A 24,443-nucleotide genomic window follows, 5' to 3' on the forward strand; every position below is an offset into this window, starting at 1 on the left:
GAGCCTGGGTGCAGCCGTTCACCTCTGTGCAGTGCTTGTCAGTGTTTGCAGCACCTCAATGCTGTAGAACACTGATAGCACAACTGTCAAAATTAATGTGCACATTGTCCCTTTAAGGAAACCGGCTGATGACGCGTCATCAAGTGACGTTATCATTCCCGCTTCCTTCAATTGGTCAGCAAACGCGCTCCGGGGGCTTAACAAGCCCAATCAATGTAAAATCACTTTGGACAGCGGGCTGGAGCCAGCAGCGGGATTGCAACCCGGCACCGACCCCGGCCGCACCGACCCCGCCGAGGTTGGGGAAATCACTGCGATAGAACGTACAGCACAGAAACAGGCCATTTGGCAGTTGTGGCTCAGTTGGTAGCACCTTTGCCCCTGAGTCAGAAGGTTGTGCATTCAAGTCCCACTCCAAAGGCTTGAACACAAAAATCTAGGCTGACACTCCAATGCAGTGCTGAGGGAGTGCTGCACTGTCGGAGGTGCCGACCTTTGGATGAGATGTTAAACCGAGGCCCCGTCTGCTCTCTCAGGTGGATGTAAAAGATCCCACGGCACTATTTCAAAGAAGAGCAGGGGAGTTATCCCCGGTGTCCTGGCCTATAGTTATCCCTCAATCAACATCAGTAAAACAGATTATCTGGTCATCATCACATTGTTGTTTGTGGGAGGTTGCTGTGTGCAAATTGGCTGCCGCGTTTCCTATGTTACAACAGTGACTACACTTCAAAAACGACATTATTGTCTGTAAAGCACTTTGGGACATCTGGTGGTCGTGAAAGATGCTATATGAATGCAAGTCATTCTTTTTTTTTCAAATGATCCATGCCAGTGTTTATGCTCCACACGAGCCTCCTCCCACCCCTCTTCATCTAACTCTACTAGCATATCCTTCTATTTCTTTCTCCCTCACGTGTTTATCAAGCTTTCCCTTAATTGCATCTATGCTATTTGCCTCAACTATTCCATATGGTAGTGAGTTCCACATTCTCAGCACTCCCTAGGCAAAGAGGTTTCTGCTGAGTTCACTATTGGATTTATTGGTGACTATCTTATATTTATGGCCTCTAGTTTTGGACTCTCCCACAAATTACAAATTACAAGTGGAAACATTTTCTCTACGTCTACCATATCAAACCCTTACATAATCTTAAAGACCTCTATCAAGTCACCATGAAGCAGTCCATGCCTGCATACGGCAAGACCTGGACAACATCCAGGCTTGGGCTGATGTGTGTTGCGAATGTTACTTGCCACTTAAGTGCCAGGCAATGGCCATCTCCAACAAGAGAGTGTCTAACCACCGCCCCATGACATTCAGTGGCATTACCGTTATCGAGTCCCCCATCATCAACGTACTGGGGGTCACCACTGACCAGAAACTCAACTAGACCAGCCACATAAATGCCGTGGATACAAGAACAGGTCAGAGGCTGGGTATTCTGCATCGAGTGACTCACCTCCTGACTCCCCAAAGCCTTTGCATCACCTACAAGGCACAAGTCAGGAGTGTGATGGAAATATCTCCACTTGCCTGAATGGGTGCAGCTCCAACAACACTCAAGAAGCTCAACACCATCCAGGACAAAGCAGTCCGCTTGATGAGCAGCCCATCCACCACCACCTTAAACATCCACTCCCTCCACCACTGGCGCACCACGGCTACATTGTGTAATATCTACAAGATGCACTGCAGCAACTCGCCAAGGCTTCTTCGACAGCACCTCACAAACTCGCCACCTAGAAGGACAAAGGCAGCAGGTGCATGGGAACACCACCACCTCCAAGTTCCCCTCCAAGTCACACCATCCTGACTTGGAAATATATTGTCATTCCTTCATCGTCACTGGGTCAAAAGCCTGGAATGCCTACCTAACAACATTATAGAAGTACCTTCACCATACGGACTGCAGCGGTTCAAGAAGGCAGCTCATCACCACCTTCTCAAGGGTAACTAGGGATGGGCAATAAATACTGGCCTTGCCAGCAATGCCTAATGTTTGGAATGGACTGCCAAGGGAGACAGCGGGGATTTATCATATCAGCAAATTCAAAAGAGTTGGATAACGACCTGGAAAAAATTTGATTGATGGGTTATGGGAAGTATTGTGGGATATGATATTCCCATGATATTACGACTGACCAGATGGATTGCAATGGTTTTTTCCAGTCCTGTACATTTCTTTGTTCCTATATAGGCACTAGGATGCTCAGCATTGCTAAGATTTTAATGACAGGAAATACATATTTTCCTGTCATTAATCTACAATTTGAAACTAATTTATTTCCTCTAATATTCTCCTCTCTCTCCTGAAGCTGCTGACTCAGGTTGGAGTGAAGTCCTGTAGGTGAAATCTTCCAGGATTGCAGCCAAGTGCCCATTCTTCCTGTGTGAGACTGGACAGTGAGTGTCAACAGATGTATTTGGGGAAACCTGATATATTTGGGGAAACTCAAGGAGAGAAATTTTTTGGACTTCACATTTTCCTGAAGAGGACCAGAACACTATAGTAGTGAATATTTCCAAATAATTTATTAGAAAGCAATAAAGCAGTTTTGACTTTTGCACACTGCAATCACTTCACCTGGTCTGCAAATTCAAAGGTGGCATTAACCCATTATTTTAAACAGATGAATGTCTCTGTTAAAATAGCAAACATAGTGATGTCATACAAATGCATTAAGTATACTTATGCCAATATCATATACAGTAATTTCTAGACTTACACCATTCAATCATGTCATACTAAAACAAACTAAATAGACTCTTAGCTCCGTGATGTGTCCTTATATATGGGTGTTACATTATTGGGTGCATTCACTGATCCCACATTCCTAGCGAGGAGCCATGCTCATAGACAGTGCAGGTTGGAGATTGGGTTGCAATGCTGCAGTACCAATTCTCCCACCCTTCAAGCCCGTGAATGTACCCTATTTTTTTTAAAACTCAGTCTGGTTATATTTGAAAGAGTGAAATTTGAAAGAGTTTAAAATCTCCCCACTAGCAACTTTCCAATAGCTCAGTAAGTTTATCAACTGATTTTCTAAGCCATACAAAGCAGGAAGGTCAGAATATAATGCCCAGTTTGTGCTGAGTTAGCTGATTGGAACCATATTATAGTAGAGGCATTACAATTAGCTTCTGCACTCCTGGGTTAGGGAGCAAAAAAAACCAGCAAGCGTTTTCACTCCTGATTACTATTCATTGATCCCTGCTGATGTAGCCATTGCAGTAGGTAAGAATGGTTAAGTTGACCACACTGCTTGAATAGCTTCCCAACACTGATTGCCAGGCTAACACATGGATATCCGAAATAACAACAGAAAATGCTGGAAAAACTCAGCAGGCCAGGCAACATCCGTGGAGAGAGAAACAGAGTTAACGTTTCAGGTCGAAGACCCTTCGTCAGAACTGGAAAAAAACAGAAAAGGGGATAGATTTTAAAGCAAGTGGGGGCTGGGAAAAGGGGGAGGGGATGAAAGAACAAAAGGGAAGGTCAGCGACAGGATAGAAAGCAGGAGAGATTAAGAGACATTGAGAGACATTAAGAGATATTCAAGGAACAAAGGATGGCTCTGGATGAAGTGTGAATGGCCCTGGCAGAATGTAGGACAGCTGCCATGTGGGAGGGAAGAATAAAAGCCCAGACGAAAGTGTGGATTAAAAAAAAAGAGAATATATATATATAGATATATATATATATATAGGCCGAGGTTATGATCTGAAATTGTTGAACTCTATGTTGAGTCCAGAGGGCTGTAGAGTGCCTAATCGAAAGATGAGGTGCTGTTCCTCGAGCTTACACTGAGCTTCCGTGGAACAATGCAAGAGCCCGAGGACGGTGAGGTCTGAGTGGGAATGGGGCGGTGAATTAAAGTGACAGGCCACCGGGAGCTCGGAGTCCCCCTTACGGATTGAACGGAGGTGTTCCGCAAAGCGGTCATCCAATCTGCGTTTGATCTCCCCAATGTAGAGGAGACCACACCGTGAGCAGCGAAAACAGTATACTAAATTTCAGGAAGTACAAGTAAATCGCTGTTTCACCTGGAAGGGGTGTTTGGGGCCCTGGACGGTGGGGAGGGGGGAGGTATAAGGGCATGTGTTGCATCTCCTGCGCTTGCACGGGAAGGTGCCGGGCGAAGGGGAAGGGATGCTGGGGGTGATAGAGGAGTGGACTAGGGTGTCTCGGAGGGAGCGGTCCCTACAGAATGCTGAAAGGGGAGGTGAGGGGAAGATGCGTTTGGTGGTGGGATCACGCTGGAGGTGGCGGGAATGGCGGAGGATGATTCGTTGAATGTGGAGGCTGGTGGGGTGAAAGGTGAGGACAAGGGGAACTCTATCGTGGTTCCGGGAGGGAGGGGCAGGGGTGAGGGCAGAAGTGCGGGAGATAGAACAGACACGGTCGAGGGCCGTGTCAACCACAGTAGAGGGGAATCCTCGGTCGTAATACATGGATACGATCACTTGGGTGAGGTGCCAGAGAACTCCCATGGAAGTGAAACTTAGCAAGGAGTCAACGGGGGTAATTTTGATTTTGAAGTCAATGGAAATGAAAATCGAGAGAGAAGTATAACGGGCGGCTGATCCTATATTGCCTATTTTACCCTATTGCCCAAAGTCAAAATTACCCCCATTGTTTTCAGTGTCTTCATTAATTGGGATGCATGCTGAAGTGCTGTACCAACCTGTGTTAAACATGAAAAGGTCTTCAGAAACTGCCCCATTCTGGATTCCACCAAAGACAAAAACGTTGTCCCCAACCAGTGCTGCACTGTGGTTCAAAGTACATGGCGCAATGCCATTTATCTGCAGCTTCTCCCATGTTAAAGACTCTGAACAATTCAAGAAAAAAACAACATTGGAATTGTTGAATGACTTGGTTTCTAAATTAATGACAACACATTATTTTGTATATATGTATTGTATCTGACCTTGAACTTGCTTCTTTATTTGTTTTATCAAACCTGTCAGTAGCTTTGAATGCATGTTGGCTTGGAGTGATGGGAAACAGGTATTATCCCTCACTCTGCTGAGCTCCCATGTTAGGCATTGGAAAGCTGGGATTAAAATGCAAATAGATGCTGCACTTTTGACAGTAGACCAGTGTAGCATTTGTATGGTTTGCCAAAAGCGCCTCTCAACAGGAAAGGGCTGAGGCGGAGGTGTGGGGTGGGGGGGTAAATCAAATGAATTCCCTTGCTGCCATTATGCTGTTAGGAATTCCAGGAAGTAATGCATTGAGAGAGATATTCAGTGGATAAATGCACAAAATAATGTTGCACTGAGGCATACAGACCAGGCAGGTTCAATCACTGGTCTGTACAGAGTTAGCCAATTCCACATGGGGTGGGATGCCATATTTACCATTTGGACACCATTCACACCTTTGACTGCTGTGATTATCTCTCTGCCGAGGTGTGATAAATGGCAGTTGTAAAGGTTACCTGTAAACATCTGACATGATTCTCTGACTATATAAGCTGTGTCTTTATGCATTTCTCCACTTCACCTGAAGAAGGAGCAGCGCTCCGAAAGCTTGTGATTTCAAATAAAGCTGTTGGACTATAACCTGGTGTTGTGTGACTTCTTACATTTGTCCACCCCAGTCCAACTCCGGCATCTCCACACCATATTTACCATCAGCATTCCTACGCTAAGAAAACAAGTAAATCAGTCAGGGTTCCCATTTGTGTTTGTGATCCAAAGCAGCAACCCTTCTCACCTCCTTTCACCTGCCGGGTTTCCCGAGGCCAGGGAAACCCAGCTGACATGAGCTAAAAATAGAATGACTGTTAAAATGAAGGCACACAGCCACATTATAATATTTAAATGACCAACCCACCTACTGCGAGTGGATTGTTCGCCAGCCCCTCGTTCCGCCTCCGTTAAAACTGGAAGTGGTCGGGTTCAAGGCGGGTCAGGTTCCTGTTTTAGATGTTTTGCATTTTAACGTCTGACCCAACCCTAAACCACCTGTTTTTGGGAGTTAAGATTCTGTCCCCTGTTTCTGAAAGTCTGTACACAAACCTCACTCTTAGCATGGAGCTGCTTAGTTCAGAAATGTCTACAAAGTTGAGAAAATGGGCAGAAAAAGATAACATAAAATAAAATATAAAAGAGTAATTTCACAAAAAATCTCATTAGATAGTGGCACTTAAATAGCTGGCTCCTGGCATAGAGATCTCCTCAAATCAGAGCAAAAGAAAACATGGAATTAGAAGCTGTTCCAGTACAGCTATAACACTGGCATCTATCCGACAATGTGGAAAACTGCCCAGGTATGTCCTGTCCACAAAAAGCAGGACAAATCCAACCCAGACAATTACCGCCTCATCAGTCTACTCTCAATCATCAGCAAAGTGATGGTAGGTGTCGTCGACAGTGCTATCAAGCAGCACTTACTCACCAATAACCTACTCACTGATGCCCAGTTTGGGGTCTGCCAAGACCACTCAGCTCCTGACCTCATTACAGCCTTGGTCCAAACATGAATTCCAGAGGTGAGGTGAGAGTGACTGCCTTGACATCAAGGCAGCATTTGACCAGTGTGACATCAAGGAGCCCTAGTAAAACTGAAGTCAATGGGAATCGAGGGGGAAAACTCTCCACTGGCTGGAGTCATACCTAGCACAAAGGAAGATGGTTGTGGTGGTTGGAGGTCAATCATCACAGCCCCAGGACTTCGCAGCAGTTGTTCCTCAGGGCAGTGTCCTAGGCCCAACCATCTTCAGCTGCTTCATCAATGACCTTCCCTGATGACTGCACAGTGTTCAGTGCCATTCGCAACTCCTCAGATAATGAAGTAGTCCATGCCTGCATGCAGCAAGACTTGGATGACATTCAGGCTGAGGCTGATAAGTGACAGGTAACATTTGCACCACACAAATGCCAGGCAATGACTATCTCCAACAAGCGAGCGTCTAACCACCGCCCCTTGACATTCAACGGCATTACCATCACCGAATCCCCCCACCATCAACATCCTGAGGGTCACCATTGACTAGAAACTTAACTGGACCAGCCACATAAATACTGTGGCAACAAGAGCAGCCAGAAGCTAGGTATTCTGTGGCAAGTGTCTCACCTCCTGGCTCTCCAAAGTCTTTCTACCATCTACAAGGCACAAGTAAGGATTGTGATGGAATACTCTCCACTTGCCTGGATGAGTGCAGCTCCAACAACACTCAAGAAGCTCGACACCATCCGAGACAAAGCAGCCCGCTTGATTGGCACCCCATCCACCACCTTAAACATTCACTCCCTCCACCACTGGCGTACCGTCGCTGCAGTGTGTACCATCTACATGATGCACTGCAGCAACTCACCAAGGCTTCTTCGGCAGCGCCTCCCAAACCCGCAACCTCTACCACCTAGAAGGACAAAGGTAGCAGGAGCATGGTAATACCACCACCTCCAAGTTCCCCTCCAAGTCACACACTATCCTGCCTTGGAAGTACCTTCACCACGTGGACTGCAGCGGTTCACGAAGGCGGCTCACCACCACCTTCTCAAGGGCAACTAGGGATGGGCAATAAATGCTGGCCTTGCCAGCGACGCCCACATCCCATGAACAAATAAAAAAAAGAAAAAGCTATTCACTACCCTGCCATGTACTCTACTCTACACATCCACTTTCTCAAGGATAAGCCTCTCATAAATACTCATAATTCCCAAAGGCAACCAAGCAAAATTCAAAAATATTCATGCTCACATATCTACTAATCTGCTGTCCTCCTCAGATACTTTTCCCCAATTGCATCTGCACCAGAATGTATAGCACAATGTTATCACAGTAAAACACAGCAAACGGGTTGCTTGGCGCTGCCTCGTTGAACATTACTTGCAGTTTAATAAAACAGAAAAAGTAGCAAGTTGTGATGCTGAAACATATACTTGTACTGTACACATTTACAAAAACCTTGTAATGACAGTAAGGTGCTGTGGTTATAAAGAAGACAATAGCCCTAGACAACAGAAAACACTGGAAAAACTCAGCAGGCCAGGCAACATCCGTGGAGAGAGAAACAGAGTTAACGTTTCAGGTCGAAGACCCTTCGTCAGAACTAGACAACCTGAAACAAATTTAAAAATCCCCAGTGTTAGACTGTATTTATCCCAGACAGTTGAAGCAGACTAGCAAGGAGAATTGTGAGGCATTGTCAATCATTATGAGGGAGTCAATGGACACTGGGGAGATACCAGTAGATTGGAAATAGGGCAATGTGGTGCCTATATGCAATAGGTGAGAAAACAGACATAGGCAATTGCAGATCTATTAGCTTTACTTTAATTCCATGGAAAATAATGGAATTGATTATCGGGAGTAAACTTGAGGATTATTTGTACAACAGCCTAGTAAACAGCAGTCAACATAACTTTAGTTGGGGATACTCTTGTCTGATCAAACTCCTTGATTTCTTTGAGGAAGCGATAACCCAAGTTGACTGGGGCAAATCCTACAATATTGTGCATTTAAGCTTCCAAAAGGAATTTGATCAGGTTCCACACAAATGGTTATGAATTATGCTCAACACTGTGTGGATTCAGGATAAAACTTCGGAATGGAATAAGATTTGGCTGAACAATAAAAAACAATGGGTACTGGATAAACGGGTGATGACCAGGGTGGAGGAAAGTACTCAGTGTGGTGCCCCAGGGCTCAGTATTGGGACTACCGCTCTTTCTAATTTACATCACTGACTTGGATTCAGAAACTCAATGTACATTGGTCAGATTTTGCAAACGATATCAGACTAGGAGGGGCAGTGGAATCAAAGATAGCAGCTCAGAAATTACAGAATGAGTTAAACAAAATATGTGACATTCACCGGACCCTCCAGGGCTGCTGTAACCCTGGTCCATTTTCCTTGGTTGGAGTTAATTTGGCATGCAAGGAAAGCTCCCAGCGGGATTCCTGCTGTCAGATAGGAGCGCACTGCTGCCAATGAGGGAAATCCTGGTCATAGCACAGTGGGACCCAAAGAGACAGCGGCTGAAGAGCCCTGAAGATGTCAGTCATAGTTTTACTGAAGGTCTCGGCTGAGACTGAGACTAGCACAGATGGTTGTGGTTGTTGGTGGCCAACCATCTCAGCCCCGGGACATCGCTGCAGGAGTTCCTCAGGGCAGGGTCCAAGGCCCAACCATCTTCAGCTTCACCAATGACCTTCCCTCCATCATAAGGTCAGCAGTGGGGATGTACGCTGATGATTGCAACTCCTCAGATAATGAAGCAGTCCATGCCCGCATGCAGCAAGACCGGACGACATTCAGGCTTGGGCTGATAAGTGGCAAGTAATATTCACACCACACAAGTGCCAGGCAATGACTATCTCCAACAAGCGAGCGTCTAACCACCGCCCCTTGACATTCAACAGCATTACCATCGCCGAATCCCCCACCATCAACATCCTGGGGGGTCACCATTGACCAGAAACTTAACTGGACCAGCCGCATAAAATCTGTGGCTACAAGAGCGGGTCAGAGGCTGGGTATTCTGCAATGAGTGGCTCACCTCCTGACTCCCCAAAGCCTTTGCGCCACCTACAAGGCACAAGTCAGGAGTGTGATGGAATACTCTCCACTTGCCTGGATGAGTGCAGCTCCAACAACACTCAAGAAGCTCAACACCATCCAGGACAAAACAGCCCGCTTGATTGGCACCCCATCCACCACCTTAAACATTCACCTTAAACATTCACTCCCTCCACCACCAGCGCACCGTGGCTGCAATGTATCATCTACAAGATACATTGCAGCAGTTTACCAAGGCTTCTTCGATAGCACCACCCAAACCCATGACCTCTACCACCTCGAAGGATAAGGGCAGCAGGCACATGGGAACACCACCACCTCCAAGTTCCCCTCCAAGTCACACACCATCCTGACTTGGAAGTATATCACCATTTCTTCAACGTCGCTGGGTCAAAATCCTGGAACTCCCTCCCTAACAGCAATATGGGAGTATCTTCACCACACGGACTGCAGCGGTTCAAGAAAGCGGCTCACCACCACCTTCTCAAGGGCAATTAGGGATGGGTAATAAATGCTGGCCTTGCCAGCGACACCCACATCCCTGGAATGAATAAAAAAAATTACAAAATTTGGGTGTCATTACTGCCGCTACCACCTTTTACCAGATGGGCTTGGGGAGCAGTGGTAAAAGCGGCAGATGGGAGAGAAATGCGTGCGATGGGCGGGGAAAGAGCAGCTTCTGGCAGTCCAGCTGGGGGTGAGGCGAGGGAAATGCAGCTTGGGGCAGGGAGGCAGCGGTAGGCCATGCTGCCCAATTTTGCTCCATTTTCTAATGCTACCCCACCCGTTTATCCAGCCTTTGTGCTCTCGACTCCTTTAGTTAATTACATTCATTCTGGGGAAAAACATTAAATCTGAAGTGTTTTGATGATTGCAACTTTGGGGCAAAATGAGTTTCAATAAAGAACCAGGTGATCTGTACAAATTATAAAAAGGAGCTAGAAAGACTTTAAGTTAATATTTTAAATGGTAAAAAGATAGAAATAAATCTGGCACAAACTCACCTATATCAAAGCAATACATTCCAGGTAAACATTCCTCTACAAGGTGATGGGAACGGCCTCCAAACAAATAGATTTTCCCTTTCACAACGCTTAAAAACAAAGATTTCTTTTTACATTGTGCACAAGCTTAACTATTTTGCTGCTGTTTTTAATTTTATAGAACCCATTGTACAGGAAAAGCTGGAAGATAAGTAGGTAATGCAAGAAAAGTGACAAGTTCAAATCCAAGCAAAGTGATTAGAATATGAAAAGGTCTTAATATTAATTTATGTGTGGTATGGGGTATGGGAATGAAAGGGAAGGGAAATGTGCGAGCAATGTAATTCATTACTAAGATATCAACAGTTTGCTTCAATCCCAGATGTACACCTTAACTTTAATTGATATATAGATCACAGTACAGGTAGTTAGAAAAATAATTTTTACATTAGGTTGAAAAATAGAATTGAAGGAATATTCAAGTTAAATTATAACATAAATTATAATACATCACAGGAAAAATTTCTGTTACCTACGATGAGAGTATGGAAAGGGAGCTAATAAAAGGACATCTTGGCTGAGGACACATGACTTTCACATAGACCCCTTGGCTCATTCACTCTCACCCATGCTCCCATTGCTTTCAATGGAGTTGAAAGTGCTGCTGTGAAATTATTACCTAATCAACTAAAGAGACAATTCTTACTACAAAAAGGAACAATAAATTACTCAAGCAACATATCCTGTACAACATATCCAGAATGACGAATTCTGAAACACATGTCTCACAGAGACACAATTTTCACATCTCATGTTACTCAATGGTTATTTTAAAGGGCAACAATGTCTCAGGGTTTGGCTCCAGGCGAGGTAGCTGCCTATTCTTGATGTCCGCCGTGGTGGCTCGGTTTTCATCAGTGGCATCAATAGAGTGGAAAAAACATTCACTCCTGCACAATTTTTCAATTTCACTTCCAGCTGATAACCAGCAAGTGTAAACATGTTAATGCCAAGGTCAATAGGCCTTACATGCATCTCGGTGTCTATTTCTCTTTGTTGTCGCCAGTGGATTGTTGCAGGAAGGTAACCCTGGTTTTCTTTTGCTTTGATCTTATCAATTGTTTTCACAACAGATAGCTTGACTCCTGCTCCATTGAGGGATGGAACTAAACCAGCCTCTAACTGATCCTGTCCATATCACTGGCAAGTGACACTACAGAAAAGAGGGAAACAAATCAAATGCCATATGGGAAGTGAAACCAACCCATCCCACTCTAGACCAACGCACTCTCACCTAGAATGAGGGAAGATTTGTTCTACTGCTACCAACAAGATTAAAAATTGCTGACGGCAGCATCAATCACTATTATTCCAGCCAGTTATGTTCTGAAGGCAACGAACATAATCAGTATAATCAGATATCCACCCCAGTGTCTGTCAGTTACTCATTCCAATGATCCAATGCCCTGTCTTACCACATGGAGTGCCCTTCTCTGGATGATGGTATGTATCCACTTTGTGGTATTATTTCCCAGGTCAGATCAGAGGGAGTTACTGTTATAAAGGGAACATGTATCACTAAATAATATTGTAATACAGTAATTTTTAAAAAATGGAAATAGTCACTTTGTTATTGTGAACATCATGACATTAAAACTGTTCAGCCTCATTGATTGTGTTTACCTAAAGTCAATAACATCAGCTTTGTTAATTCATTTCAAACTACAGTAGTTTAAAAAAAAACAGCAACATTCATTGGGTAAAGTCACTGTATGGTGTGGCACTGAGTTATACAGGGTAGAAAGGTCTGTGGTTTGAGTTATCAGCTGGGGTGATGTTGGAGGTGGCATAATTGGCCTCAGTGTTTCTGAGCTAGATAAGGGAAAGCCAGCTAAGGTTCTTTCTGCTGATCAGTATCCAGCGATCCATACTACAAAGTGCACATGGGTTAATGCTGGGTGAGGACAGAATCAGGCTCAGTTATGATGGGCCTCTAAGGTCAAGTATCCTGCCAGCACTCACTATCCAAGATAAGAACATAAGAAATAGGAGCTGGAGGTGGCCATTTGGCCTTTCGAGCCTGCTCCGCCATTCAATAAGATCATGGTTGATCTTCTACCTCATCTCCACGTTCCTGCACTATCCCCATAGCCCTTGATTCCCTTAATATTCAAAAATCTATCACTCTCTGTCTTGAATATACTCAATGACTGAGCCTCCAAAGCCCTCTGGGGTAGAGAATTCCAAAGATTTACCACCCTCTGGGTGAAGAAATTTCCCATCTCAGTCCTAAATGGCTGACCCCTTATTCTGAGACTGTGACCCCTGGTTCTAGACTCCCCAGCCAGGGGAAACATCCTCCCTGCATCTACCCTGTCACCTCTCATTCTTCTAAACTCTAGAGAATATACACCTAGTCTACTCAATCTCTCCTCATAGGACAATCCCCCCAAACCAGGAACCAGTCTGGTGAACCTTCGTTGCATTCCCTCTATGGCAAGTATATCCTTCCTTAGGTAAGGAGAGCAAAACTGTACACAATACTCCAGGTGTGGTCTCACCAGGGCCCTATATAATTGCAGTAAGACTTCTTGGGGGAGAAATTCAGTATCGCCCCGTTTGGGGCGCCATTATCGGCCGTGCGCAAAATTTAGCGCCTGGCGCTAATTATCGCCTCCGACAGCAAACTTGGCTTTTATCGCCCCTGGAGGTGATTGGAGCGCTAAATCAGGTGCTACACACCTCTCTTAAGGCGCAAAGGCCGAGGAGCGAGGCACTACCTCAGAGCGCGGGTGTAGCACAGATGCTGTCAGTTAGCGATTGAACACAGACACACTGGCGCCGGCCAGTTCTTAAATGGGAGGGTCAATCTTGCTCTCCAGCCACACCCTGCTCATTGGAGCCTTGAATCTCGGCCTGGACAGACCTGTGGCTAAATCTTGCAGGAAAGGACTACGGAGAGGGCCAGGGAGCGAGCACAGCGCTTCAGCGAGCGGGCCTTGGAGGCTCTGGTTGGCGCGGTGGAGCGCAGAAGATCAATACTGTACCCAGAGAGTGGCAGGAGGCCTTTGCCACGTGAGTACAGAAGAGTGTGGAGGGAGGTGGCTCAGAGCGTCTCCTCCAGGAGCATGGTGCCCAGGACCCATACTCAATGTCGAAAAAAGTTCAACGACCTCACTCGGGTCGTCAGGGTGAGTGGCTTTTTTTCAATACCTCTCCATCCCTCCATCTCAACCTCACTCTATGGCTAGAGGGTCTTAAAAGCCCCAATGCCCAACACTCATCCAACACCTATGGCCCTTTCATCAAACACACATGCACATTCCACACTTTGCATACAGTAAGGGCTATTCAACTATGGGAGGCACATCAGGCAAGACCATGGCTGCATACAGTAAGGGCTATTCAACTATGGGAGGCACATCAAGCAAGCCCATGGCTGCATACTGTAAGGGCTATTCAACTATGGGAGGCACATCAGGCAAGACCATGGCTGCATACAGTAAGGGCTATTCACCTATGGGAGGCACATCAGGCAAGACCATGGCTGTATATTTACACAGACGACGTCCTTTTTCTTGCAGGCCAAGCTATCTCATAGTAGGAGACAGCAGCAACGGACGGGTGGAGGGCGGCCTCAGCTTCAACCCCTCAGCGATCTTGAGGCGCGCGTCCACAGGATTGTGGCAAGCTGAGTGATCGGTCCCGTCGCCACTGGAGACGCTGACCCCGTTCTGGACAGCAATGGTAAGGTCATCACCTTTTTGTCCTCTCTCCTTCCACTTGTCCCTCACAACACCAGCTTTTGACACTTTCAATCCAACTTACTAAATCGCTGCACTCATTCCTCCCATATTGCCACCCTGTCCTCACGCTAAAGCCACTCTGGTACCTCCCTGCTTTCAGATGGTGATTCACCAGCTGAGGAGACGGACCCTCAAGCTGCCAGTGGGAGTGAAGCTGCAGGCGAGGAGGAAGAGGAAGCCGGAGCATCAGCACCACCCTCTCCCGAGGAAGCCCATGCCCACACTGGGAATACGCCTCCCCTGGAGGGGAGCAGGGGGGAAGGGTCTGATGAGGGTGAAGCTCCAGGACCCAGCGGGCTGCAGCAACACGATGGGGGTAGGGAAGCTCTGGGGCCTTCACCCCGGAGGGAGAGTATGCCAGCGAGTCCTGCTGCACTGGACGCAGAGGAGGAGCGGCTCATCGCTGAAATGAGTGCCCAGGTGGTGGACATGCACACTGAGCTCATGGGTGCAGTGGGAAGGGTGCCCGAATGCATTGAATCACTGGCAAGGAGTGTGGAGCACTTCGCTGTAGCACAGGCGGATGCCACGCAAATGCTTAGTGCTGCAATTCAGTCACTGGCTGCCATGACCCCATCTCTGACTGTTCTCATGCAGACTCAGGTTGAGGCTACGCGAGCACTGACTGCTGCCATCCTCGCTGGTTCGGACACATTTCCCCGGGGCTCTTACCGCGCCACAGCAGGCCAGCATTCTGTGCTCCAGCAGATTGCTCCGGTTGCTGAAGGGCTGCCCCGTGGGAGTGCCAGTGTGTCGGTCGAGCAGGGAGTTGCTGTCCTCTCTCAAGATGACAGCATTCCTGCTGCCACCACTGTCACTTCTCCACTGCACTTGCCACCGCCTGTAGGACAGACTGCTGCCGCCCATGCAGAGTTGGTGCAGTCTGCAGCCGGGCCCTCCAGGCCCAGAGCTGGTCGAGGCCGTCCTTCAAGGGCATCTGCAGTCTCAGGTTGTGACCATCAGCAGCCTTCCACCAGCCTTGCTGCAGCCACTGGGGTCCCATTATGGAGGAGTAGTAGGGTGGGAAGGGGGGAAGTGCACAAGGGAAGGAGATCACCCTCGATGGGCAAAAAGTAGGAGGTGTGACAAAATGTTGTTCATTTTTTTATTAAAGGCCGAGGTTCATTGTCAAATTTTTTTTAGTGTTTTGGTCATTATCTCCAGTTTGTGAGAACCAGTTATGTTAATGACTGTTTTTTTTTTGTGTTTCTTTCTATTAGTTTGTCATGCGGAAATGACACACACAGAGTTTGTAAAATAAATACGTTTTTGTATTCAAAATGTACATGTTTGGTCTTTGCAATCATTGTTGCCTTGGCCGGCTTAGGGGTTGTGGGTTGATTTCATTCATGTTGTTCTCAATGGCAGAAGCCATTTCCTCAGCAGGGGCCTAGAAGCGGCTTGCTATCAGCCGTTGATGGACAGCCCTTCCAGTTTCAACATTGTGTGCCTCCCTCCCGCCTTGGTGCTGCTGATGATCATCCTCCTCATCTTCCTCCTCCTCTTCCTCCGGTGATGCTCCAAAGCCTGGTGGCATTGGCTGGGTCCTGAGGATTGCCAGGTTATGCAGCATGCAGCACACAACAACGAAGTGGGAGACTCGCTCAGGCGAGTACTGCAGGGCTCCTCCAGAATGGTCCAGACAGCGGAACCGTTGCTTGAGCACGCCGATTGTGTGCTCAACGATGTTCCTGGTAGCTTGATGGCTCTCGTTGTATTGTAGCTCAGCAGGGGTGTTGGGGGTACAGAGCGGTGTCATCAGCCAGATTCACAGTGGATATTCATTGTCCCTGAGAAGCCAACCGCCTGGGTGATGCGGTGCCTGGAAAAGTTCTGCCACAGTAGTCTGGCGCAGGATGAATGCATCGTGGCTGCTGCCAGGATAGTGGGCATTGACAGCGAGTATCAGCTGTCTGTGGTCACAGGCCAACTGAACGTTTAAGGAATGGAACCCCTTTCGGTTGCGGAAATCCTCGGCATTCTCATGCGGAGCACGCAAAGCCACGTGCGTGCAGTCAATGACGCCCTGCACCATGGGGAAGCCCGCTATCCTAGCAAAGCCTATTGCGCGTTCTTGCTGCTTGTCCGGGGTCATGGGGAAAGAGATGTTCTCTCGTCTCCTTTTATAGAGGGCATTTGTGATCTGATGGATGCAGCAATGCACTGCGAACTGGGAGATATTGGCGATGTCCCGAGTAGCTGATTGAAATGAGCCGGTGGCATAAAATTTCAGATCCACTGTTATCTTCACTGCCACCGACAGAGACGTCCTACTCCTCAGTTGAGGCTGCAGATCTGGCTGCAGCAGGTGGCAGAGCTCAGTGACCACCTCCTTGCTGAAGCGCAGCCTTCGCAAACACTGCTCCTCAGACATATTAATGTAGGAGAACTGTTGGCGAAAAACCCTGGGAGGGTAAGGTCTCCTGTACAGAGGCCTGTTGGCCCTCCTCCGTCTGGCCATGATTGCCACTCTCTCTCTGCGTCTCTGTGCCCTCCGAATCTGCTGGCGCAGGACAACGCCCCCATTCAGTGCAGCCCCCATAGTATCTTGGCAATCAAAGTAATGAAGGTCAAAAAACCAAAGTACCTGCAAAGTTATGGTCAGAAGTCAAAACTACTTCAGACAGCGTTGACTCAATGCAGAAGTCTCTCTTTCTCTCTCTCAAAATCTCTCTCTCTCTCAGAACGAGTGGTGCAAAAATGTCTACCACAGAAAAAGCCAGGAAGAGGCCCCCTTTAAATTGCACCACAGCGACTGGGAAGCATTCCAGTCTACCTGTCGTTGGTTGTGCCAGGCGGAAAGGAGGGGGGCGCCACTCAATTTCCGTTCCAGGGCGCCACAAGGGCGTTGCACGCTCGAATGACGTCAAGATCTGCGTGCGCAGGAGATCGGGGCGGTATTGTTTAGCGCCGCCGCAAAATGTCCAGTCAATTCCGCGAGAGGCGCAGATATCGGCGCGCCCAGGCGCTAGATGCTTTGCGCTCCATTAGCGCCCTCTTAAGGCGCAAACCAACTGAATTTTTCCCCCCTTTTACTCTTACACTCAAATCCTCTTGTAATAAAGGCCAACATACCAGTTGCTTTCATAATTGCTGTACCTGCATGTTAACTTTCAGTGATTCGTGTACAAGGATACCCAGGTCCCTCTGAACACCAACATTTCCCACTCTCTCACCATTTAAAAAGATGAGGCATTGAAGGGCTGCCAGCACCCGTGGAACTGTATTGTCCAATCAGCAGGTATGTTTCAAAGAGAGTTAAGGCAGTGGAAAATAAAATTTAAAAATTATTATTATTGCCTCCTACATGCTTGGGCGGGACGAGCGGACGGCCCACCAAGAACGGCAACGGGAGGCCTGGCTGATTTTACTGACTGGTCTTTATTTGCATTCTGCCAGCCAGCTGTCCGCCAGAAATGGGTGTAAAGAGGCAGCGGACGGGCTGCTGGCAGTTGAAGATCAGGGGGGAAAAATGCCGTGGCGCCCCCATTGGGGCACTAACGTCACCGGCCGAAAAAGTTAGCACCCCTGCGCCATAAATTCAGTAGTAGCACCCCAATCTGAGGTGGGGCACAACTGGAAGCGCTCCCCCTCCTTCTTGGGGCGCGACCAGTGAATTTTGCGATGCTATGTGCAACAACGTTACGCATGTCGGCACGTAGCATCGCGTCATTGCAAGCCTCCCTCCCCTGATTAAAGGGGAGTGGCCTAGTGCTGCACCACCGGGGAGCGGGGCGCCGGGAAAACAGCCTGGCATGCAAGAGGAGTGCCGGGCTGAGCGATCACAGCTGTCACCCCGAACAAAAACGGGGTAGGGGGCAGGTACTGGCAGTCGGCCAAAAAAAATGGCCGCCCGACACCTGCCCTTTGAGTTGCGCCACGACGGCTGCAAAAACGCCACCCTGACCTTGTCGGACATATCGTCCGGCGATAGGTCAGGGGGTGCAACCCAAGGTTGCGGCCAGGGCGCGAGCGGGGCACTGCGCATGGCGATGACGTCATCACTGGCGACGCAGCATCGCGGGGTGGTACCAACTGCTGCCGCTGCTAACCTCGAGCTGAATTTCGCGGGAGGCGTTATCGGCGGCGGGGCTTTGCGCCCCATTAGCGCACCCTGGGGGTGCTAACGGGAAGCACAATGCAACCCAATTTTTCCCCCTAGGTGTCTTGGCTCCAGAAATGAAAGTTTAATACTTATAAGTATTGTGAAATGAACAGCGCAGAGTCTGAACCAGGAAGTGTCAGTTAATATAGTGAATGCAATGTCAAAGCAGGTACAGAAAGCAAAATAAAGAGAGGGAAAGAAAGATTGGATTAAGAGAGAAAGCAGAGACAGAAAGAAAAAGTTAAAAAGGATTTAATTTTTTAGAAAAATCTCCAACAATTAAAAGCTGAAGGAATGAGACTCTTCGCTTGTAATAGTTAATTTTCAGTGCCAGAGAGGTTATTTGGCAGTAATTAAGACTTATCACACTGTTAAAAAGGGTACTTAGACTGAAATGGACAAGACCTTTCTGTGGCGAGTTTAGTTCGTATATACCATGCATATAGGAACTTTACAACATTCAATGCATTTCAATGGTGAGGCAGACAGCGAGATGTCATTTTCGCGAAGCTAGTGGCGAAGCGACACATCTCAGACAGCAACTTCGGGATTTTCACGTTTAACCACGCATCTCCCCTCACCTGAAGTTGCTGTAGCATTTGCGCATAAATAACGGCGAGCTCCATTAGCCGCACCGTTATATTGACTGTAAATTCTGGCCCATTGTCATTGGCAAATTTGGATATACAACTCTCGATTTCTTCATCCAAGCCTGTAACATATATATGGTGAAAAGTTTAGGCCCCAGTACAGATCCCTTGAGAACACCACTCGTCACATCCTGCCAATCAGAGAACATTCCCTTTATGCCTACTCTTTGGGGTCGGTGGTGTCGTTATGTTACTAGACTGGTAATCCAAAAGCCTGGACTAATAATCCAGATGAACATTAGTTCAAATTCCACTATGGCAGTTTGAGAATTTCAAGTTTTTAAAAAAATATGGAAATAAAAAGCGGCATCAGTAAAAGTGACCACGAAGCTGTCGGATTGTCATGAAAACAAGACTGGTTCTCTAATGTCCTTTAGGGAAGAGAGTCCACCACCACCTTCTCAAGACAACTAGGGGTGGGCAATAAATTCTGCCCTCGTCAGCAATGCCCACATCCCAAGTATGAATACAAAATAAAACTCTTTGGGCACGAAATTCGGCTGCTTTGCACCTGCCGTTAGCGCCTCCATGGTTTTTGCGGAGGCGCTAAGAGTTAGCGCCCCGCTCCTGTAGGTACCGCCCCACTCGGCCGCGCCCAGCGATGATGACATCATCGCCGTGCGCAGCTCCCCGTTAGCGCCCCGATGCAAAATTCGGCAGCGCCCCCCTCACTTACCGCCTAGCGCTAACAACGACAGCATCAGCTGTCAAGTTGCAGTTGGGAGTCGGCTCCACACGCGCTATTTAAAGGCGCCATCTTGGGGGAACTTTTTTGTCGGCCATAACTCTGCTGTGACATTGTCAGACAAGCTGCTGAACATATCCAATTCCACATCGCTGAATCGAGTAGCCCTCTCCCTTGTAGCAGCCATGGCACAAAGCTGTCTCAGTAGCTGAGAGATTGCACACAAGTGCAGCAATGCTGATAATGAGCAGCGGCAGCTTGAAATTACCTCCACTTTAATAGCTGGAATAAGCTAGAGTCAAGGCTTGAAGGCTGATTGCTGAACACAAGTCGGCTGAAATTGGGTAGCACTCTGGCAATAGCGCCCCTGCAGCACTGCACTGAGACCATTAGCACCTCATTTACCGCCCCGTTTCACTCCGAAAGCGCCCAATTTTTTCAACATTTTCCAATGGATTTTGCTGGGCGCTAACTTTTCAAAAAGTTAAAAGTTAGTGCCCCGACTGAATTTCGCGCCCATTGTCTCTAACCTCCTAACCAATTACCAACCCTGTTACAAGGTTACCTCCAACATACCATTCAGAACACTGTATCATGTCTACAAAATAAACTATCTACCCACCTGACTATAGAATCCGCCACAATCACCATTGACCTATTCTTACTAACCTGTAGTGTTTACCCCATGGGTAAACAATTGCTCCTCAGTACCCTATAGTTGTTGATGGTTACCCTCCTGTATGTCATCCGCGCCACTGGTATCTAACCTGGTATACCTATTACATCCATAGATGATCTCCTTTCTACCATCACCTGTTGCGTCCTGCCTTGTCTGCCGATGGTCACCCAGTCTCCTTTACCAGCTTCTCTACTCCTACCAACCTGTGAGGTGACCCTCGTCTGGAACATCTAGCCAAACCCAATCCAGTCCTCCCCCACCATAACACAAGTACAGTTCCCAAAAATGGTCACTGGATTGCAATCAGTTGTGGGAGCCCCAGTTGATTTTTCATTTCCATAGTCCAGGAGCATTATGCCCATTTATAACACCTCAACAATACAGAACAGGAAATTGGATAAATATTTGAAGGAGAAAAAAATTGCAGGGATATGAGGAAAGAGTGGGGGAGAGGAACTAACTGGATTGCTCTTCGAAATAGCCAGCACAGACTCGATGGGCCAAATGGCCTCCTCCTGTGCTGTGCTATTCTATGATACTATGATTCTAGGAATCTGGAACCTTCCTGCTCTGGTTGGCTCAGTATCACACCAAGTAGTATATTTACCCACTTGTTTTTTTTTAACCTTCATTGTCAGCCTTTTATATCTGGGCCCGATAGCTGAACATTTTGTACTTTCTATACAGTAGGTCACTTTGCTTGCTATTACTTGAAAATAAAATGACTTATTAAACATTAACATACAGAAACCTTTGTATTAAAAAGGTTGGAATAATGAACGATTTACATATTTCAGTAAAGTACTCGTATTTCTTTTCCTTTTTCTCTCTCTAGGTTTCACATCCTGCCTGAGATAGCAGATAGACTAGCAGCTGCCAGGACTCTACCAATGTCACTCTGTCACCTGTGGAGGAGGCACCTGACCTCCACTGAATACCTCCTCACGATGACTCAACTGAGACCGAGAACATTCTATGTGGGGAATTACAGGACCAAACCTGTATCCTATAACACAAGTCTTGTAGCAACTAGGAATCCCCAGAAATAAAACATAATAAAGGAATAGTAGGCTTAAATAGACCATTCATTATTTTATGTCTCCTAAGTAGTTGAAAGAACATCACTCTAACCACATACCTGTAAGCATGTAGAAGTCACTAAAATATTTGGGCTCCTCATCCTAACAAAAACAAAATTATTGTTCCAGAATTATATTCAGACATTTCAGCAGTGACATATCCACATCATTGGTTTGCATTGGAAATTACTAATTACAACTGAAGTGTTAACATATCTGTTCTCTTCACAGATACGGACTGACCTGCTGATTGTTTTCAGCATTTTCTGTTTGTGTTTCAGATTTCCAGCACCTACAGTTTTTGCTCTTTTTTAAAGAAAAATATGCTGACTGAAACTCCTAAAGCAATCAACTTACAATATTCGGTTAGAATATATAAACCAAAGTAAACTATTTCTACTTATTGTGCTTGTTTTTACTCAATCCCCCAATAGCTGATCTCAGCCAGGAAGGCTTCAGCACCCCTGGGCTTGGGCAAGAAAAAAATTACATAGGGTCCCTGCTGCTAATTGCTATCCAGTGGCCTCTGCGAAAAAGGAGGAATAGAAAAGATAAGGACGTGCAGTGGCAATATTGGTAAAAGAGGGACTACATGCTGTACAGTGGTTTGATGTAGACAAGGAAGGGGTACAGATAGTCAATGGCCAGAATTTTCATTACCTGGGCAGGTTGGGTACAAGCTGTTGGTGTGGTGGGTCGGAACCCCGTTCTTCTTTTCATCCCTCTCCTCAGAGTGACTTTCCGTTAATGGTGCCTATTTCCCGGCCCTATTAAATGGTGCAAATCTGATGACATCATCGATGACTCATTTCCAGCAGGGATATTTAAAGCAGCCTTGGCCACATTGCATTTGAAGGTTCATCTAGGAGTGTTCAGGCAGTACATTTCACCATTTGGTTATTGCTCAGCCTTACAGAGATGGCTTCACAGAGACAGAGGGCTGCGCCTAGGTTTTCAGATGACTCCCTACATATTCTTGTGGAGGGAGTCAGAGAACGAAGGGAGGTCCTCTTCCCTGCTGATGGGCGGAAGAGACCTCCCCTACAGACTAAAAGAGCCTGGCTCCAAATTGCAGAGGAGGTCAACAGCAGGGATGTGGTGAGGAAGGCCTGGGTGTAGTGCCGGAAGCACTTCAATGATCTCATGAGATCAGGAAAGGTGAGTGCAAAGCCACACTCAACTTCATCCTGCTGTGCCTGTCATCACAACCCCATCACTCTGCCTTCCCAAGCCTACTCCTGCACATCATTCCTCACACCAACATACCTTGCACCTCCACCCATCCCTCTCTATGTACATACTTATATCCCCATCTGACTAACCACCCCTCATAGAATCATAGAAAGTTACAGCACGGAAGGAGGCCATTTCGGCCCATCGTGTCCGCACCAGCCAACAAAGAGCTATCCAGCCTAATCCCACTTCCCAGCTCTTGGTCCGTAGCCCTGCAGGTTACAGCATCCCTAGTGCACATCCAAGTACTTTATAAATGTGGTTAGAGTTCCTGCCTCTGCCACCCTTTCAGGCAGTGAGTTCCAGGCCCCCACAACCCTCTGGGTGAAGACATTTCCCCTCAAATCCCCTCTAAACCTTCCCTCAATTACTTTAAATCTGTGCCCCCTGGTTTTTGACCCCTCTGCTAAGGGAAATGGGTCCTTTCTATCCACTTTATCTAGGCCCCTCATAATTGTATACACCTCAATAAGGCCTCCCCTCAGCCTCCTCTGTTCCAAGGAAAACAGACCCAGCCTATCCAGTCTTTCCTCATAGCTAAAATTCTCTACTCCTGGCAACATCCTTGTAAATCTCTTCTGTACCCTCTCTAGTGCAATCACATCTTTCCTGAAATGTGGTGACCAGAACTGCATGCAGCACTCTAGCTGAGGCCTAACTAGTGTTTTATAAAGTTGAAGCATAACCTCCCTGCTGCTCTTGTATTCTATGCCACGGCCAATAAAGGTAGCATTCCGTATGCCTCCTTAACCACCTTATCTACTTGGCCTGCTACCTTCAGAGATCTGTGGACATGCACTCCAAGGTCCCTTTGTTCCTCTACACTACTCAGTGTCCTACCATTTAATGTGTATTCCCTTTCTTTGTTAGCCCTCCCCAAATGCATTACCTCACACTTCTCTGGATTGAATTCTGCCCACCTGACCAATTTATTGATATCTTCCTGCAGTCTACAGCTTCCTTCTTCAGTATCAATCAGACAGCCGATTTTAGTAACATCTGCAAACTTCTTAATCATACCCCCTATATTCAAGTCAAGACCGTTGATATATACCACAAAAAGCAAGGGACCTAGTACTGAGCCCTGCGGAACCCCACTGGAAACAGCCTTCCAGTCACAAAAATACCCATCAACCATTACCCTCTGCTTCCTGTCTGTGAGCCAGTTTTGAATCCAATTTGACACTTTCCCCTGGATCCCATGGGATTTTAACTTCGTGACCAGTCTGCCATGTGGAACCTTATCAAAAGCCTTGCTAAAGTCCATATACACCACATCAAACACTCTACCCTCATTTACCCTCCTTGTTACCTCCTCAAAAAATTCAATCAAGTTTGTCAGACACGACCTTCCCTTAACAAATCCGTGCTGACTATCCTTGATTAATCTGTGTCTTTCTAAATGAAGATTTATCCTGTCCTTCAGAATTCTTTCCAATAATTTTCCCACCACCGAGGTTAGACTGACTGGCCTGTAATTACTCGGTCTATCCTTTTCTCCCTTTTTAAACAAAGGTACAACATTAGCAGTCCTCCAGCACCACACCTGAAGTCAGAGAGGATTGAAAAATGATGGTCAGGGCCTCTGCTATTTCCTCTTTTGCTTCACTTAACAGCCTGGGATACATTTCATCCGGGCCTGGGGATTTATCCACTTTTAAAGCTGCTAAACCCCTTAATACATCC

General features: G+C 46.9%; 1 protein-coding gene across 4 annotated transcripts in view; it reads right to left on the reverse strand.

Moving 5' to 3' along the window:
* Window positions 1-22,572, reverse strand: part of LOC147124305 (kelch domain-containing protein 3) — a 173,869-nt gene extending 151,297 nt beyond the window's left edge. The window contains exons 1-4 of one of the 4 annotated variants that reach the window (XM_085984851.1): window positions 21,584-22,572; window positions 11,996-12,074; window positions 10,542-10,630; window positions 4,690-4,836 (exon numbers count right to left, since the gene is read on the reverse strand). In XM_085984851.1, the coding sequence (XP_085840977.1) occupies window positions 4,690-4,836; window positions 10,542-10,630; window positions 11,996-12,074; window positions 21,584-21,593 (325 nt within the window). In that variant the 5' untranslated portion in view covers window positions 21,594-22,572. Of the gene's footprint in view, window positions 1-4,689; window positions 4,837-10,541; window positions 12,076-21,583 lie in introns of those variants that run through there. The other 3 variants (XM_085984818.1, XM_085984829.1, XM_085984840.1) reach the window with 3 other exon arrangements.
* Window positions 22,573-24,443: the final 1,871 nt, after the last annotated feature.

This window comes from Somniosus microcephalus, chromosome 1 (assembly GCF_052327205.1).
Source record: "Somniosus microcephalus isolate GS21.2 chromosome 1, FLI_Smic_1.0, whole genome shotgun sequence".
NCBI classification, from domain to species: domain Eukaryota; kingdom Metazoa; phylum Chordata; class Chondrichthyes; order Squaliformes; family Somniosidae; genus Somniosus; species Somniosus microcephalus.